Source organism: Myotis myotis, unplaced genomic scaffold (genome assembly GCF_014108235.1).
Source record: "Myotis myotis isolate mMyoMyo1 unplaced genomic scaffold, mMyoMyo1.p scaffold_m19_p_11, whole genome shotgun sequence".
NCBI classification, from domain to species: Eukaryota; Metazoa; Chordata; class Mammalia; order Chiroptera; family Vespertilionidae; genus Myotis; species Myotis myotis.
The window spans coordinates 24,745,673-24,763,186 of NW_023416315.1; the positions used below are offsets into that span (position 1 = coordinate 24,745,673).

The 17,514-nt window shown below is 46.6% G+C and overlaps 1 protein-coding gene across 9 annotated transcripts in view; it reads left to right on the plus strand.

Annotated features, from left to right (window-relative positions):
- The first annotated feature begins 2,069 nt into the window (after window positions 1–2,069).
- Window positions 2,070–17,514, plus strand: part of RAPGEF5 (Rap guanine nucleotide exchange factor 5) — a 196,217-nt gene continuing 180,772 nt past the window's right edge. For 4 of the 9 annotated variants that reach the window (XR_004970861.1, XR_004970862.1, XM_036327922.1 and 1 more), the window contains exon 1: window positions 2,074–2,406. Coding sequence is in view for 5 of the 9 variants with exons in the window: in XM_036327922.1 (XP_036183815.1) it covers window positions 2,176–2,406 (231 nt within the window). In the remaining 4 variants the exon portion in view is untranslated. Of the gene's footprint in view, window positions 2,407–17,514 lie in introns of all 9 variants that reach the window. The other 5 variants (XR_004970859.1, XR_004970860.1, XM_036327925.1 and 2 more) reach the window with 4 other exon arrangements.

The following is a 17,514-nucleotide window of genomic DNA, read 5'->3' on the forward strand; positions in this document are numbered from 1 at the left end:
GGTGCCGTGCCACATATAGAAATATTTTTATATTTGCAACTATAGTAAAACAAAGATTTATATTTTTGATATTTATTTTATATATTTAAATGCCATTTAACAAGGAAAAATCAACCAAAAAAATGAGTTTGCGTGTCACCTCTGACACGCGTGTCATAGGTTCGCCATCACTGCCATAGAAGCTATAGGATGAATTCTGAGCCCCTGGTCTTGCGCTGAGAAGCTGTGTGAAAGACGGCAAAGACCAAGAATCGGGAGCAGGGGGCAGACACGTGTGCAATCTGGGAGCAGAGGAGGTCTGTGGTGTGATTTGAAAGGTATCATCAGGAAGGAAATGGCACAAGCACCCACTAATCAGAGTGAACACACCGAACGCAGCCTGGGTGGCCTGGACTGGACCAGGACTCCTGGGCCTTCAGTTGGTGTGACAGGTGGAAGTCTGGAGGATGGGGTGACATTCTGGGGCTAAGGCAATGACTGATTTCCAGCTGGAGCTGAAGTATTTCAACATTACGCCAACTGGTAAGTCTTTCATGGTTTGTACAAGTGGGATTTCAGCCTGGAATAAACAGATGTGATAGGTATTTGGAATCTAATGGACTACACAGTTTATTGCAGAGCTCTTTCCACACAGCCTGTGGTGACAGGATTGAAGGCCTTCCGCAGTGTCAGCAGCACCCGTTCTGATATTATCTCCTGCTCCCCATGATATCATGGGCCGCTCTCTCCCGCCAGTGTGACACAAGCCGTGCTTAGCTAGGTTTTGGCATTGTTCTCACGGTTTTCTGCTTTACTAGAAGGACCCTTCCTCCTTCCGCCTGGTTGACTCTTCCCCACTCAGCTTTCAGGCACAGTTTAGCGGGCCTTCATGGACTTTTCTCTGCCCATCCTAGGCCAGAAGCATTTCTCGCTCCTGTGGCTCGGAATCCCCATTATCCACACTCACTTGGCAATTACCAAGCATACAAGGCAACCCTTTGTTTTTCTTTATGTTTATTTTCTCCTGGGCCAAATCTAAGGTCTTTGCAGTCAAAGGTCACAGGTCATGCTTCCTTTCTCCTGACATGGCCACATTTCCATATGTATTTGCCATGCATCTCCCCGTGAGTGGTTAAGGGGACACAGTAAACCAGCTCAGGGCCCTGACTTCCTGTAATCCTTACTTGTCCACGTTATTTATTTATTTGTTTTTTTAATGTGAGTAAGCTTGTTCAATTCTTACAAGTCTTAGGCTCTAACTGGCCTTTGTTGAAGACGTGGGGCATGGAGACCCACGCCGCCTGGATTTGAAGGCCCTGCTGGAAGTTTCCTCTCTGGGCTCACTATCCTGGCGTGTGGAACGGTGTAAACAGTGATTCACACCGTGCTGGCCTTCAGTTTACCCAGCACATTCATCCCGGCACCAGGCTTTCAGGGATGTCAGGTTCCAACACGTTAGCTGGGATTCACCTTCAGGTCACTAGACGCGCACCTATTTTGCTAAACAGCTATAACAATGCAAGTTTTCTCCCCTCGTCTTTTCAGGCCGAGTGTGCCCAAGAGGGGACAGTGTAGTGGGGGCCATGCTGTCTCCATGGTGTTTGACTTGGGGCAGAACGCAGAGCCTATGTTGAAGTTCTTGGGTGCAAACCTTTTCTAGGGATAGCGATTGTGATTTGGGGCTGGGCTGTGCAAAAAGCACGGAGGGTTCGCGGGGAGGGCGTGTCTCAGACTTCCCGGCCACTCGATCGAAGTCCAAGTCCGCCCTGGCTGTTAGGGAAAGGCAGTGAATGGGGCTTTCAGCCTGAAGGGAACTGGAGTTGGGGGTGGGTAGCAAAGTGGGTTTGGTGGAGGATTCTGGGAACCCCGCGTCTATGGATGAGACGGCGTCCAGGGTGTCCTACCCTTTTCCTCTCAGGTTCCTGGAGTGGCTGAGGGGTCCAGATCCTCAGGCCAAGGTGAGCCACAGGAGAGGGCGGGGCGGCGCGGGGCGGGGCCGGCGCACCTGGGCGGGGAGGGGAGGGGAGGGGAGGCGCGCGGGGCTGAGCCAGGCAGGGGCCCCGCGCGCGCCAATGGGCCGCAGCTGGCAGCGCGCCCTGCGCCCGAGCCGCAGTCGCGCCCTCTCGCTGCCTGGAGAAGGCGCGCGGAGGCGGCGCGGGCGACAGGAGCTGCGGGCGCCGCGGCCGCCGCCAGGGCATGAGGATGGCCGTGGGCTCCGTCAAGATGCAGCCGCCGTGCGAGAGCCCGGCCCTGGCCCGGGCGGTGGCGGTGGCGGCGGCGGACAGCGCCCTGCGCCGCAGCCCCAGCGCCCGCGAGCCCGAGCGCGAGCAGCCGCCCGCCCCGCCGCGGCCGCGGCTGCGGGACCTGCCGGCGCTGCTGCGGAGCGGGCTCACGCTGCGGAGGAAGCGGAGCGTCGCCGGCGGCCGGGTGAGTGGCCGGCCGGGTCCGGCCCGAGTGGGCAAGGGCGGCGCGCACGTGGTGCCCGCGCCCACCTTCGGGAGGGCTCGGGGGGCGTCTGGAAGTTGGGGGGTGGCGGAAGGACCCACCTTGTGTGGGAGTAGGCAGAAGAGGTGCTGGGACGCGCCGGCGAGGTCGTAGGGGGTCCCGGTGAGCGGCGGTTCCCCTCTCCCCAGATGCACCTGACTGAACCCAAGCACACCTGGGTTCCCGTCGCCGCCCGACCCGGACCCGGACCCGGACCCGGACCCGCGCCGCCGGAAGAGGGCCGCTGCCTCTCCCCACGGGAGGCTGCAGGTGTGCGGTGCCTCGCAGCGGCCAGCCCCGTCCAGGCAGCAGCATCGGGGCCCACGTGCGGGGTCCCAGTTTGCAGGAGGCGGGGACGTGTGTGCTTGTTTGGGACGCCCCGCTGCAAGCTCTGGGCATCGGGACTGGTTCTGGCTGCCACCGGGACCGTGGGGGACCCTGGAGTGGGACGTTACCCGTTACGAAGGAGCTGCTAGCTCCCTGGCTCCGGAGTCTCCAGCTCTTAGCGCTCGGTGGCGACGCCCCCTTGCACAGGAGGGTGCACGCCCCCCAAATCTTAAATCGTAATACTTTCTGACGGTGTGTTCAGATATGATTTTGTGTGTGTGTGTGAGTGTCCCTCGTTGGGGTTTAAGAGCATCTGATGGCCCAAGCAGGTCAGACAGTCAGACATGTTTTGTGTGCGAGAAGCAATGGCCTGCGGACCTCCTGGCGTCTCCCACTGGCCACGCAGGAGGCTCAGCACCTGCTGGCCCTCAGGTCTCCCTGCTCACCAGGCTTCGGGGGCACCGTTGGTGGGTTCTACTCAGTCTTTAAAAAAATGTGTCATTATTAATCAGGCTTTACTGAGAAGCTGCAACAAGGTAGATGTGGGGGCTAGAACTTAACAAACGAAGTCTTGGCTGTCTGCCTTTGAAAGAAAGACATCCGTGGGGACTTTTAGCTCTTGCACAGGGCGCTGGTGGAAGCTTGAGAGCCAGGGAGAACCACTGGTTCTGCTGTGGCTTCCTGTGGGTCGAGGAGGGTCTGAATTCACGTAGGTCTCCAACCTCTCTAGGCTGTTCTTCCTTTCTTAGGCATTTCCTTTCCCACGGTGGGATGGCTGTACATGGTCTACCTCAGAAAGATGTTCTGGGGATTAGCTGGGCGTAGTAGGGTGTCTTTGGGTTCATGACCGGGGGCATTTTTTTAAATAATATATATTTATTGATTTTGGAGAGGAAGGGAGAGGGAGAGACATATAGAAACATCAGTGATAAGAGCAAATCACTGATCGGCTGCCTCTTGCACACCCCACACTGGGGATCTTGCCCACAACCCCCGGCATGTACCCTGACCGGGAATCGAACCAGGACCTCCTGGTTCATAGGTCAACGGTCAATCACTGAGCCGTGCTGGCCGGGCTGGGCAGGGGAGTTTGAGTATTGCCCACAAGTGACCTCCCGGTGTAGCATAGGGGATTGCCTGCAAAGAATACGAGGAACTGTGTCCCAAAGATGTGACAAGAACCAGAGCTGTAGACTTTGCAGGAATCCAGGGAAAAGTAGGTCAGATCACGCTCCTGTCTTCCTGACAGTTACTTCTTCGTGGCACAGCGCACGGAGGCACGCGGGCAGCCAGGCAGGCTGGGAAGGGAATGCCGAGGCTTTTGTGTAAACAGGTCTTAGTGTTCATCTGCACGGAGCCAGTGGTTCTCGCCGCCTGCGGTGATGCCGTGTGCCTTGCCAATATGCAAGTTTACACTTATCTTCTCAATTATTCTGAATATGGTTACTTCAAGTAATGTATACTTTATGAACCTTTCTTCAGTTCTGATACTGTAGTCTCTTTGAGACAGTCCAGACACATTTCATAGGTGCATGGCCAGTTTCTTATTGGGGGAAGATTGTCAAATTTTCCATGGTTGGAAACTCATACTTTTCACCGGTCTTGCCCTCCTTTGGCTTTGGAACTTGGAACCTTCCATAACGAAAGTGTAGGAATGTGCAAGAAAGAAGAATGGGTGAAATGTGTGCCGGTATTAGTCTGCTCAGGCTGCCATAACAAAGTGCCCTAGACTGGGTGGCTTAAGCAGCAGAAATGTATTTTCTCACAGTTCTGGATGCTGGGAAGTCCACGATCAAGGTGCCAGCTGATTTGGTTTCTGGTCAGAGCTCTCTTCATAGGCTTGTAGATAGCTGCCTCCTCCCTGCGTCCTCACATGGCCATTCCTCATGCACATGGAGAGAGAGAATCTCTCTCTTCCTTTCCTTATAAGCCCACTAATTCCATCACAGAGGCCCCACCCTCATGACCTAGTCTAACCCCCCCAACCCCCGACTCCATCTCCAAATACTATCACATTGGGTTTAGGTCTTCACGTTATGGACTTTGAGGAGACACACATTCAGCCCATAACAGAAGTGCTTTGAAGAACTATATGTACCAAACCAGTTGGTGACTTGTGAGCATCTGAGGTAATTTGATTAGCCCCTTGGTTAGGGCAGTGAGGCTAATGCGAACGACTCATGGCTATATCTTCTCTGGACCTTTTGTTTTGTATCTCATGGGCTGCACCTCCAGATTACAGCTGAGTGATTGTACGGACACGTTAACATGAAATCATTACCCCTGGTTTAAAAAAATAAAAATAAAAAGCAGCTCTGTGCATTACACAAATTGGTATGAAAGTTTGCAATTTCTGCATTGACCAAGATCTCGTTGAGGATCTGGTAGCTTTTGTCCACGCTGCCTTGGGCTCTCACAAATCTGATAGCAGCTGTCATCCTGTAAACTCTTCGGGGGTTGTGTTGCCCAACCAGAATGCCTTGTAGGCAATCTCTTCCTGGGAAAATCAGGCTGACATTTGGTTAATACTGCAGAACCCCAGGGTTCCTGGGTTCAGTAACTTCTAATCATACTGGATTCCAAATGCACACTGATTAAAACTCTTTGCACCTCTTTAGGCTAAGTGGGGAATTACTAAATTTTGACCTGTGGGAGGACCCTAGCTACTGCTTAAAAATTAGTGGTAAGATAAGGCACAGCTTGAATTCCCACCAAAACCCTTTATTCATTTGTTGAGATTATGAAAAATTAGTATAATAAGCATCCAGGCTTCACAGTTATTAACATTTGCCAGTCTTGTTTCATTTATTTCCTCTTTCTCCACTTTTTTTTGGTGGAGGCTTGTGTATTTTAAGGTAAAATCTAAAATATTATGTCATCTCACTCATAAATGTTTCAGTTTATATCACTGATAAGGACTTTTTCCCTTTAAAGAAACAACTTCTGTGCCTTTTTTTATACACAAAAATGTTAACAGTAATCCTTAATTATTCCCATATTCAGATTTCCTTTTACTTATGATTTGTTGGATTCAGGAACAAAATAAGGTCCTTAGGTGTTGAAATATTTTATTTGTCGTCCCCTATCCCCTGCCTGGTTTTTCATGCCATTGATTTGTTGGGGAGAGTAGATCATTTTCCCAGTAGAATGTCCCATTTTCTGGGCTGATTTCTTACCATGGTGTTGTTTCACTTGTTTCTCTATTCTCCATTTCTCCTGTAAGCTGGCAGTTACATGTAGAGGCTTGATTAGATCCAAGTTCAAAGGCAAGCATCCTTCGTAGGTGGTGCTGCGTAAAATCCATTGCATCACATCACAAGATGCATGATGTCTAGATGGTTCTTTTTGAGATGTTAAGATTGATTATCGGATTGAGGTAGAATCAGCTTACCTTTCAACCTTTCGCCTAATCATTTTAGCATCATAGATGATTGTAGCCTAGATCTAAATCTATGATTCCTCTTTTTAAAAATGTTTATCTTTTTTATTGATGTAGTTGACATATAACATTATATTAATTTCAGGTGTACAACATAACGGTTGAATATTTGTAGATATTGTGAAATGGTCACCACAATAAGTCTCGTTAACATCCATCACCACACATAGTTGCAGAATTTTTTTTCTTGTGATGAGAACTTTTAAGATTTACTGTCTTAGAAACTTTCAAATATGCAATACAGTATTATTAACAATAGTTGCCAGGCTGTACATCATATCCCCTGACATTTATCTTTATAACTAGAAGTTTGTACCTTTGACTTCCTTCACCCATTTTGCTCACCCCACATGCACCCTCCAAACCTCCACCTCTGGCAACCAGCAGTTTGTTCCCTGTATGTGAGGTTTTGTGTGTGTGTGTGTGTGTGTGTGTGTGTGTGCACGCACGTGTGTGTATGTGTTTTAGATTCCACATATAATGAGAGCATATGTCTTTTTCTGTCTGACTCATTTCACTTAGCCTAATACCCTCAAGTTCCATCTATGTTGTTGCAAATGGCAAGATTTCATTCTTTTTAAATGGCTAAATGATAGTCCATTGTATATATACCACATTTTCTTTATCTGTTCATCCATTTATGGACATTTAGGTTGTTTCCATGTCTTGGCTATTGTAAGTAATGCTGCAGTGGACATGGGGGTGCAAGTTAGTGTTTTTGTTTTTGAGAAAGATACCCAGAAGTGGAGTTGCTGGATCCTATGCCAGTTCTATTTTTAATTTTTTGAGGAACTTCCTTATTGTTTTCCATAGTTGCTGCACCAATTTACATTCCCATCAACAGTGCACAAGGGTTCCCTTTCCTCCACATCCCACATCCTCACCAGCACATGTTATTTCTTGTCCTTTTTGTATCACTCCTCCTGCATTTATTAATTGGAATTCTGTCTGTAAAAAAGTCACCCTCATGGACTATCTGAGTCTCTTGAAATTTAGATTCTGCAGGAAAGACAGGGAAAAGGCTTAATTTTTTTCCTTTAATCAATTTTCTGAATAATGATTTGTGCTCTAACAACCTCTGTTAGATAATCAATGTTTCTCTTTTTAATGTATCATTAAGAACTGTGGATCTTAATGTATTTGTTTCAGTCCATTGCAGTCAATATTCTTTCTGATGCTCAATTTGCCCTCGTCTCCTGTATACTGTTACGAAGGCCCCAGTAGTGTCTGATACTTTCTTGCTTTCTGGTACAAGATATTCGAAGCTTATCTTGTCCATTCCAGGCTTCGGACCTGAAGTCAGCCATTTTCCCAAGGAGAACTAATTCTTTTTACTGAAAACCATTTATCTCCCCTGATTTTTGCTCCTCTTAGTAGTTATATTCTTTTTACCTTGGTCTTAAGCCTTTCATCTTAAGTGTTTGTTTCTTTTAAATCCTCATCAGGCTGTGTCTAAGACCGTCATTTTCTCCCTCTAATAAAATAGCTGGTGACGACCATCCCCTCCGTCTGTATCTCCTGCCAGAACCCTGGCTCCAACTTTTTCTGAGCTTTGGCCTCCGTGATCTTTTCTGCGGTGCTCTGCCACCTTCTTCAGCTCCTGGAAATCTGTTCATTTCCAGCAGCCAGAGGGCTCACCGATGTGCCACCGTGTTCCCCAAAGCCCAGCCGTGATTCTCAGGCTTTGGACTGGCTTCTCTCCCCGATCTCTTCCCCGTCCACCCTTCCCTCGGGCAGGGCCCCTGACCTGGCTGGTGAGGCTGGAGAGACTGGCTGAACTGCTGCTGGCTCTGTGCTGACATCCTCTCATTTCCATCTGCGTCACTACCCGGAAAAGTCCCTCTCCACGAGGAACAAGGTAGCCCGTCGCCCTGTCCAGGGTGAAGCGCGTTACCTGGGACTTCATCCCTCCTCTGCCGGAAGTAAGGCTGTGCTGACTGAGAAACACTGGCTGCTCCAGTTGACCGGCAGGCCCCACTCATAGTCATGTTATACACAGATCTTCCAGGCAAAGCGTGTACTTTGTTCTTTGTATTTAAATTAAAAGCAATGACTGACACTTCATGACACTTAACTGCAGTGCCATGCGTGTTCTGATATAAACTTCTTCGAACCCTCACACCAAGTCTGTGAGTTGCATTCTGGATGTTGTTATTTGCATTCTACAGATGAGGGAAGGGAAACATGCAACTTCTTAAGGTCACAGAGTGGGTGGGTGGAGGGAGGTTTGAATCCAGCCATTCTGGTTCCATAGTCCATGCTCTGAATTGACTCTGGTTTTCCTCAAATGCACTGAGGGCAAAGGGTATATTTACTCTGAACTGCCATAGCCTTAGAGTACCTGCTGCTACCACCTGGTCACCCCCAGAGGGGCAGGTCATGCCGTTGGTAATGCCAGACGTTAATGTTCTTTTCATTTGAGCACACAAATGCTGGGGATAGACCTGCTGGGTGTGAGGTCAGGCAGGGAGAGGGAGTACATATTGTGGTCATAGGTGAATGGTAACTAATACTAAAATTAAAAGTAGCATTCTGTGTGTCATAAGCAAAAATCAGCCAGGCCCACCTTAATCAAAGTCAATCCAAAAAGCTTATGAATTTACCTGTTTAAATAAGGTCACTAAGGCAGGCTGGCATCTTCCAGGGAAGGTGAGTCAGATCAGACACGAGGGACACATGTTGATATTATTTCAGAAGCATTGACTGTCTACCAGCTCTAGCCTTGACAGTATTATACAACTACTAGAGGCCCGGATTTGTGCATGGGTGGGGCCCCTCAGTCTGGCCTGTGCCCTCTCGAAATCCGGGATCCCTCGAGGGATGTCGGACTGCCAAGGGATGTAGCAGTGACGAAGCGGCAGGCAGCCAGGGAGGAGCCCCAGCCAGGGCCAGGCGCAGCTCTGCTCCTGGCCCCGCTGCACCTGCCGCTGCTGCTCCCGCCCAGTAGCACTGCCTTGGAGGTGGGAGAGGCTCCCGCCGTTGCCGCTGCGCTCGCCAGCTGTGAGCCTGGCTTCTGGCTGAGTGGCGCTCCCGCTGTGGGAGCGCACTGACCACCAGGGGGCAACTCCTGCGTTGAGCATCTGCCCCCTGATGGTCATTGCACGTCATAGTGACCGGTCGTTCGGTCCTAACAGTCGCTTAGGCTTTTATATACATAGATGTTGACCATGGCTACAAATAAAGTAAACACCATGGATGCCACCTCTAAAAATATTTAGTTGGGGAGAAGGAAAGAAATGATAGATTCATTTATTTTCTTTTAATTTCATGTGAATTTTAGCAAAGGCACTCAATGGCAAGTTCATGCTGTACTGACTCATTTCTTTGTCTTCCTTCTGACACTCACACAGGTGGTGGGTGCTTAATTAGACCAGAGGGAAAGAGCCTGGGTTACAGCTTCAGAATAGGCCTTGAATCCCAGTGCCATCGCTCTGTGTCCTTGCATGACATCCTCTGAGCTCTTTAAGCCTCAGTTTCTTCTTCTGTAATGAGATGCACTATGGGTCAGGTTTTCCAAGAATAGAGATAAGACATAGAAAGTTTGGGGCACATTGGAGCTTAAACTTTTCCTTCCCCAGCTGGGTGCTTATTCTAGGGGAATGGGCTTTCGTAGACATATTTATGGGAAGCTAGGCACAAAAATTTATTTTTGCTTTCGTATGCAACGTCAGATTCTATATTTTTAAAAATTGGGATATCCTAACAGATAGTGAGTATTTAAGGTGGTGCCTAAATAATGGTGCCATACATAATAGTCTGAGTTTCTCACTTGCACCATCTCTTAAATTGGCAGTAATTGGTAACTTGTGTAGCTAAAAATAGGTGGAAAGGTGGGAGGTAAGTCATTGGTGATGACTTTGAGGTTTCTTTTTTGCTTTAATACAATATCTGCATAATAAACCTTGTTAGGGATACGATAATTTCAGTAATATATGATCTGGAAGTAGTTTGTGAGAAGTTATACAATTTTCTCTGAAGGTAAAATAGTTAAAATCAATGACCTAACTTTTTGCGGTAATTTAGTGTTATGAAAAATCATTCATAAATGGATATGGAAAAGGGAAAGTCCGCAGATGCCATTGTGGACACTGGCATATCTTTATTAGATTGAAACTTCAATAGCCCCCTACAGGGAGGAAATTGCAGTCCAGAGAAATTAAATAACTTTTTCATGGTCACCCAGCAAGGAAGTAGGAGAGGCAGAAGAGAGCTCAGGACTGTCTAATACAGCCGTGGGCAAACTACGGCCCGCGGGCCGGATCCAGCCTCTTTGAAATGAATAAAACTAAAAAAAAAAAAAGACCGTACCCTTTTATGTAATGATGTTTACTTTGAATTTATATTAGTTCACACAAACACTCCATCCATGCTTTTGTTCTGGCCCTCCAGTCCAGTTTAAGAACCCATTGTGGCCCTTGAGTCAAAAAGTTTGCCCACCCCTGGTCTAATACCAAAATCTGTGTCTTTTCCACAATACCATGTAATCTAAGACTTTGACATAATTATAACACATGGTTGATTGAAACAACGGATGCACCGGACATTCTGAGGCTTAGTGTAAAACCCAGCTGGCTCGCTTTCAAGTGCCTTCAGTAATGGCTTCCAGGAGCGGTCTTTCTTGCACACTAGTGTCCTGGTGCATGAATTCGTGCACATTGAAAGGAAATTAATTAGAAGAAGTATTTTAATATCACTATTTGCATCTTGCTAATGAAAAGAAAATAGGATTCCACCGAGTCTCCTATCTACCTACTCCAGGACTTCTGTGAGGATCAAATGAGATGAGGCATGGGAAAATGCTTCCCAAACATTTGGTTAAATTGTAAAATGTTTGCACGTGGCTATAAAGCAAGTCGGGTTCCTGGCCTGAAGATACTCCAAGGATGCTAGTTGCTAGGGACAGGAAGCCGGGTGTTGCTACATGACATCATTACTTGGTGCCCACAGCCACTGTTTCCAGGCTGGACTGGGCTGGGGGCCACATTTTGCACCATGGAGTCTTGGCAGCGTTGGCTGAGATTTGGTGGGGTGTTACTCCAGGGTGGTGGTGGGGCCTGTGTCCCATTTGGGGGAAGTCAAATGTTGGTTTGTCAGCGCCAAGTCCACGGTGCCATTTATTTTTAAATGGCCAGTGCGCATCATGGCAGCTCCTGGATTGAGTGTCTGCCCCCAGTGGTCAGTGCGTGTCATAGCTACCGGTCAGCTGGACGAACCATTAGCCTTTTATGTATATAAAGGGTGTCCCAAAATTCACGCAAGAAGTAATTTTGATAGAAAAGAAAGGTTTATAATTAAAAATTGTAAATTTTTTATTGATTCATAAAGTATACAGTATAGGGTTATGTATGGAATAGCATAGCAGGTAAATGGCCTCCACGGTTTTGCTGGCACATACGCACTCTTTTGTTGAAATTTTCCATGACTGTTTTGCATAAATGTGACTGAATTTTGATGAGGCTCATTTTCATCTTGATGGCTTGGTTAATCGACAAAATTGTCGCATTTGGGGTTCAGAAAATCCACGAGTGATTGTTGAGAAACAAATGCATCCACAACGTATCACTGTTTGGTGCGGATTTTGGGCTGGAGGCATCATCGGACCATTCTTCTTCGAAAATGCAGCTGCTCAGGCAATAACAGTTAATGGTGCTCGCTATCGCAACATGATAATCCAGTTTTTATGTATGCTATTCCATACATAACACTATACTGTATAATTTATGAATCAATAAAAAAGTTACAATTTTTAATTATACACCTGTGTTTTCTATCAAAATTACTTCTTGCGTGAATTTTGGGACACCCTTTAGATCGTTTGGCAATGGCTTGAGCGGCAGCTATCATCATCTCCCAGCAATACCAGCCTCTTAAAAGAAACTTGAAGGCTTAGGATGACTCATCCCAGAGCCATTGTTTTCCCAGGAGGTTTGGAAGCTGACTAGGTCCACATTGCAAATGCACATGAGATGTATGAACAAGCGGGCTCCTCTCCTGGGGTGCCTGGGAGACTGGAGCAGAGGGCGGAGTTTCTGGTAATAGAATTTCACTTCTAATGGCGACTTGATATCTTGACAACTTCAGATTAGGAAATGGGAAGTGCTTACCCTGGAATAAAGTCTGAGAACACACAGATATCTTTTGTAACATTAAACCCTGGGATCTTTCTTTATTTTCTAATGTGGTGTGAGGACCCTGGGCGAATGGCCCTGACATTTGGATCCCAGGCCTTTTGAAGAATGAGAGGATAGCACCCCAGGAAAATGCACGTGCAGGCGTAACTTTGCATCTCATTTCTGGGGCCTTTAGAGGCCGTGAAGCCTGGGTCACTGCAGACCCTGCTTTTGTGGAGAGCAGCACGTGGTTCTATAATGATTTTACTTTTTATAAAATCTTTTTTCTTCAAAAACCTAACATAGTCTCAAGCAATGATTCTCTTGTCAGTAAATACTTCCTTGAAGTAAAGTATTTTGTCGGTTAGTCGGATTGAAAATGGTTCGCCTCTAAAGGTTAGTGAGCCCTGGTAGGTGGTGGTGGTGCCGATGATTATTATTATTTAACAAGTCCTTATACAACATTTGTGGTCCGGTTGTTTGAAGTACTTTAAGAACATTAACTCTTTTAGTCCTTATAACAACCTTAATGGGGCAGATTCTCTCATTGTCTATTTTTATCCAAAGAGGAAAATGAGATGCAGAGAAGAGAAGCAAAGTTGCCTGAGATCATCCTTTAAGTGGAAGAGCCAAGATTTGAACCCAAGAAAGCAGGCTCCATATGAAAAGGTCTACCTCTCCTGCTGTATCTTCCCTCTCAATAAAATATGTATTTCCTGATTGCAGTCTTCCCCCCGACTCTCTTATCTTTTTTTTTTTTTTATGGAGTAGGGATGTATGTTACAATGATGTGATCATTTAATGGAATATATTTTCCCCCTGTAAAGCTATTATTAGTGATGGTGTGTCTTAAAATTTTTGGTGTTTTAGAATGCAGGAACTATAGTAGAGTCATGTTTTAGTGTCTAAATTTAGCTGCATAGTTTATCTGTAGAAATATCAAAGTAAATCACAGCTTTAAAACAAAATCCATATCTATTTATGAAGTGTGAAAAATGTGAATTAAGATGATTTTAACAGGGGATATGAAACTGATGTTGCTTAGGCGTTGATTTAAATGTCAGGAGAATAAATTTAAATTTTTTTCTTGAGAAAGCATGAAAATAGCCTCAGAGTAACATTAAAGTGGAAGAAACCAAAATTCTTTTCAGTGAAATTATATAGACATATAAAATTCATTATTGGTTTCCTCACAGATTTTTTTTAAAGTCAAATTTAAAGTTAAACCTCCCATATAAATTTCTGTTTTTAAAACAAAGGCCTGTGAATATGCTCAAATGACAATAGATTCAGACTTGCCTTTGAATCACCAGACTTTGGGTGGTGAGCTGGCAGATCTCACCTGTGACTCAGTTCACCTTTTTTTATTTTTGTCTGCTTTGTTCACGGGGCATTGGCTTCCCCCGGGTAAAAGGCTTTTCTTTCCTTTCGCACTGTTTGTGTTCCTGCAGAGAGCACCTAATTCAGGTTTCTAATAAAGGCACAGCAAGCCCCGGCTGAAGTTGAGGGGTCCGGAAAGCCAGGCCTCTGTGGTCGAGCTGCTTGTCTTCCCGTACTTCCCCCCTAACTGGTCTAGCAACTTGAACTGCAGCCCTGTGGGTGGTTTTGTCATTGGGCTGCATTTGACTCTGTCAAATCATTTACCTGTAGCTGTTATGAGGCGCACAGGCAAATCCTTGCGATTGCCCCACACTGACGCCTTTGGTGCTGACTGTAAATTTGTTTTACTCTCTCCTCTTCCTCTTGAGAGCAGTGAGTAGCTTATCACTTCTGCTTAAACTAACACACCAAGTGTTGACTGTAATGAATAAACACTACAAATGGCCTACTCCTCCATGGTGTGCTGTGAACTTGTATAGAGGTATGAAATCTTTTGTAGAAAACAAAGGTAGGGAAGATGTACGATGATACCTTTTAGAACCCAGGGGAAGCCCAGGCTAGTTTTGCTCAGTGCTTGGAGTGTCGGCCAGACCCAAGGGTCTCCAGTTTGATTTCCAGTCAAGGACACATACCTCTATTGCAGGTTGGGTGGAGGCGCAAGCAGAGGAAGCCAGTGATGTGTCTCTCTCACACTGATGTTTCTCTCTCTCTCTCTCTCTCTCTCTCTCTCTCTCTCTCTCTCTCATTCTCACTCTCTCCCTCCCTTCCACTCTCTCTACAAATCAATGGAAAAAATATCCTTGGATGAGGATTTAAAAAAAAAGAAATTAGGGGAAGTATGATGCCTCTATCCATTAAAATAGAATTGGCAGCGATGTAGTAGGGAGAACTTTTTTCTTTTTTCTTTTTAAAAATATATTTTATTGATTTTTTACAGAGAGAAAGGGAGAGAGATAGAGAGTTAGAAACATCGATGAGAGTGAAACATCGATCAGCTGCCTCCTGCACATCTCCTATTGGGGATATGCCCGCAACCCAGGTACTAGCCCTTGACCGGAATCGAACCTGGGACCTTTCAGTCCGCAGGCCGATGCTCTATCCACTGAGCCAAACCGGTTTTGGCGGGAGAACTTTTTTCTGTTTCTTACTTAATGACTGTGTGACCTGGAATAGGTCAAATTACCTTATGAGTCTCTCATGTATCCTCTCATGGACATCAATGATGGGAGAGGGAGCCAGTTTCTTTTTCCTGCTCTTTGACCTAGGTTAGAGCAGTGGTTTTTCTCCATTGAGATGCCATGAACCTCCAGAATGCTTTGGGGGCATATCTTAAGCAAATGGAAAGATGGATCTTTAACATTCACCATGGCTCTTGAGTTGGGGAGGGGGAAGCTAATGCATTAGTAGGAAGAGCATTTGAAGATGCAGGAAGAATCTGATAAAATCAAGAATGTGTCTTATCAACAGAGTAAAAAGAACATATTTATAAATCTGTAGAAGATGAAACTGGCCATAAACAGAATTCTGGGAGAGATGTCAGAAGAGAACTTGTGGCAGCCAACTCTGTGTCTGGGGAAATATTACAAGGTGGTTTTATCTATTTTTAGATAAGAGGTTTGTTGCTATTTCTTATCATCAATGAAAGCTGTTTCTTAGCCTCAAATTAGCACCAACATTTGTTGTCTTCTACTATCTTAAATTTATCATAAATCTTCAAATAGCACCAATTGAAGCACTCAGTTCCATTCCTCTTGGCACATACCTCCTTAAAAAAAAGCCACTTAGTCGTATTCTAATTTACCTTGAATATCTAATGAAGTTAGAGCTTAAAAAACTCAGTAACGTCAATTCACATACATTTTTATTTCACTGTTTTCATAACTTTGGGATAGGTGTTTCCTTCTTTTGCAGATTCAAAGGCAAGTTACTGAGCTTTTCTTTAGGTCAGGACCTCGCCATCTGTGAAGCAAAGATAGAGCCCATCCCATAGGGGTGGGACTGAGTAAATTAATATATGCAGTGATATTAAGACAGAGCTAGTCATGTCCAGATGGCTTAGTAAGTGTGAGCTCCTGCTGTTGTCATTGCCATCACCACACCATCATCATCACTGGCTGAAATGACAGATCTGAGGGTTTCCAAGCTAAGTCCCTTTGGAAAGCTGAAAGAGATGGTACTGGTTATCTTGATAGCAATTAAGTACAAAAACTTAGGCTCAGACACTGGTATCTTGCTGAAGGTCACAGTGAGGAAGTTGAAAGAGATTCAGGGGCTCCCTAGACTAGACTCCATTTAGTGTAAGTGTCTCTGATCGGTTATCCATGGGCTGTTCTTCTTAAAGCTGTCAAAGATGGGGTCGAAAGGAGGAGTTCTCAACCTTTAGCATGTGTGAGAATCCCTGGAGGACTTGAACAACAGATTCCAAGGACCTGATCTTAGAGACTTTGATTTAATGGTGCACGAATGGGTCCCAAGGATCCACATTTCTGTCAGATTCCAGGTGATGCTGATGCTGCCGGTCCATGGACCACACTTAGTAAGTAGCACTGGTCTAAAGGGTACCTTCATCATCAGAACATTATTGAGCCAGGAGTCTGCGTGGTTTTCTGTTTGCCACCTTTATGATGAAGGCCAAACCAAGGGGAAACCCATGACTCTAAGACCTTTATTGAATTAACTAGTGGCCTGGTGCACAAAATTCATGCGGGGGGGGGGGGTTTCCCTCAGCCCAGCCTGCACCCTCTCCAATCGGGGACCCCTTGGGGGATGTCCAACTGCTGGCTTAGGCCGATCCCTGTGGGATTGGACCTAAACTGGCAGTCGGACATCCCTCTCACAATTCGGAACCGCTTGCTCCTAACAGCTCGCCTGCCTGCTAGCCTGATTGATGCCTAATTGCCCTCCCCTGCCGGCCTGATTGCCCACAACTGTCCTCCCCTGCCCGACCTGCCTCCTCCGCCGGGACTGGCCTCCATGCCGTGTGGACCCACAGAATGCCCCCAGGCCTTACTGCGCGGAGCGGCCACTGGGCCCCGCCTCCGCTGTGCGTGTGGCCATCTTGTGGTGGCCATCTCGTGGCAGCCATCTTGTGACGACGTCGCACTCGAGGGTCACCTAGGCTTTTATTAGTATAGATAATATGGGAAAATCCTCCTTGTTGGCTTCTACAGAGTGACTGGCAGTTAAAAAGAAGTGAGGGCCCAGCCAGTGTGGCTCAGTGGTTGAGCATCAATCAACCCATGTACCAAGAGGTCACCTGTTTGATTTCCAGTCGGGGCACATGCCTGGGTGGGGGGCATGTAGGAGGCAGCCCATCGACGTTTCTCTCTCATCGATGTTTCTATCTCTCTCTGTCTGTTTAAAAGAAATAAAGACATATTTTTAAAAGAAGCGATGAGCATGGGAAACTTGAAGTGCCCCGGCAGCTGTGCTGACCAATCTCTCTTTGTCCATCCAGGTTCTCTCTCCCCTTTTCTGTTCTAGTCTGTCCCTTGGAGGCTGCCTCGGTGAATGTTCATCCAGGGCTCTCTGGATCATCGGGCTTTGATTTGGGTTGTCAACAGAAGGCCAGGAGGAGAGAGAAATCGGGTACCTGTCGCTCCTGCTCTCTCTTTTTCTATGTGGTGCTGGTGCAGTGACCGGGACCATCAGCAACTAGCCACCACTGGGGAAGTCCCCCCTCTATTGCTTTGGCTCTCTCCAGTCTCCAGGAAATCTGTCTTTTCCCAACCCCTCCTGCCTATGGCTGTGAAAGACCTGCTACTGCTAGCCCCCGTGTGCTGCAACATCCGATGG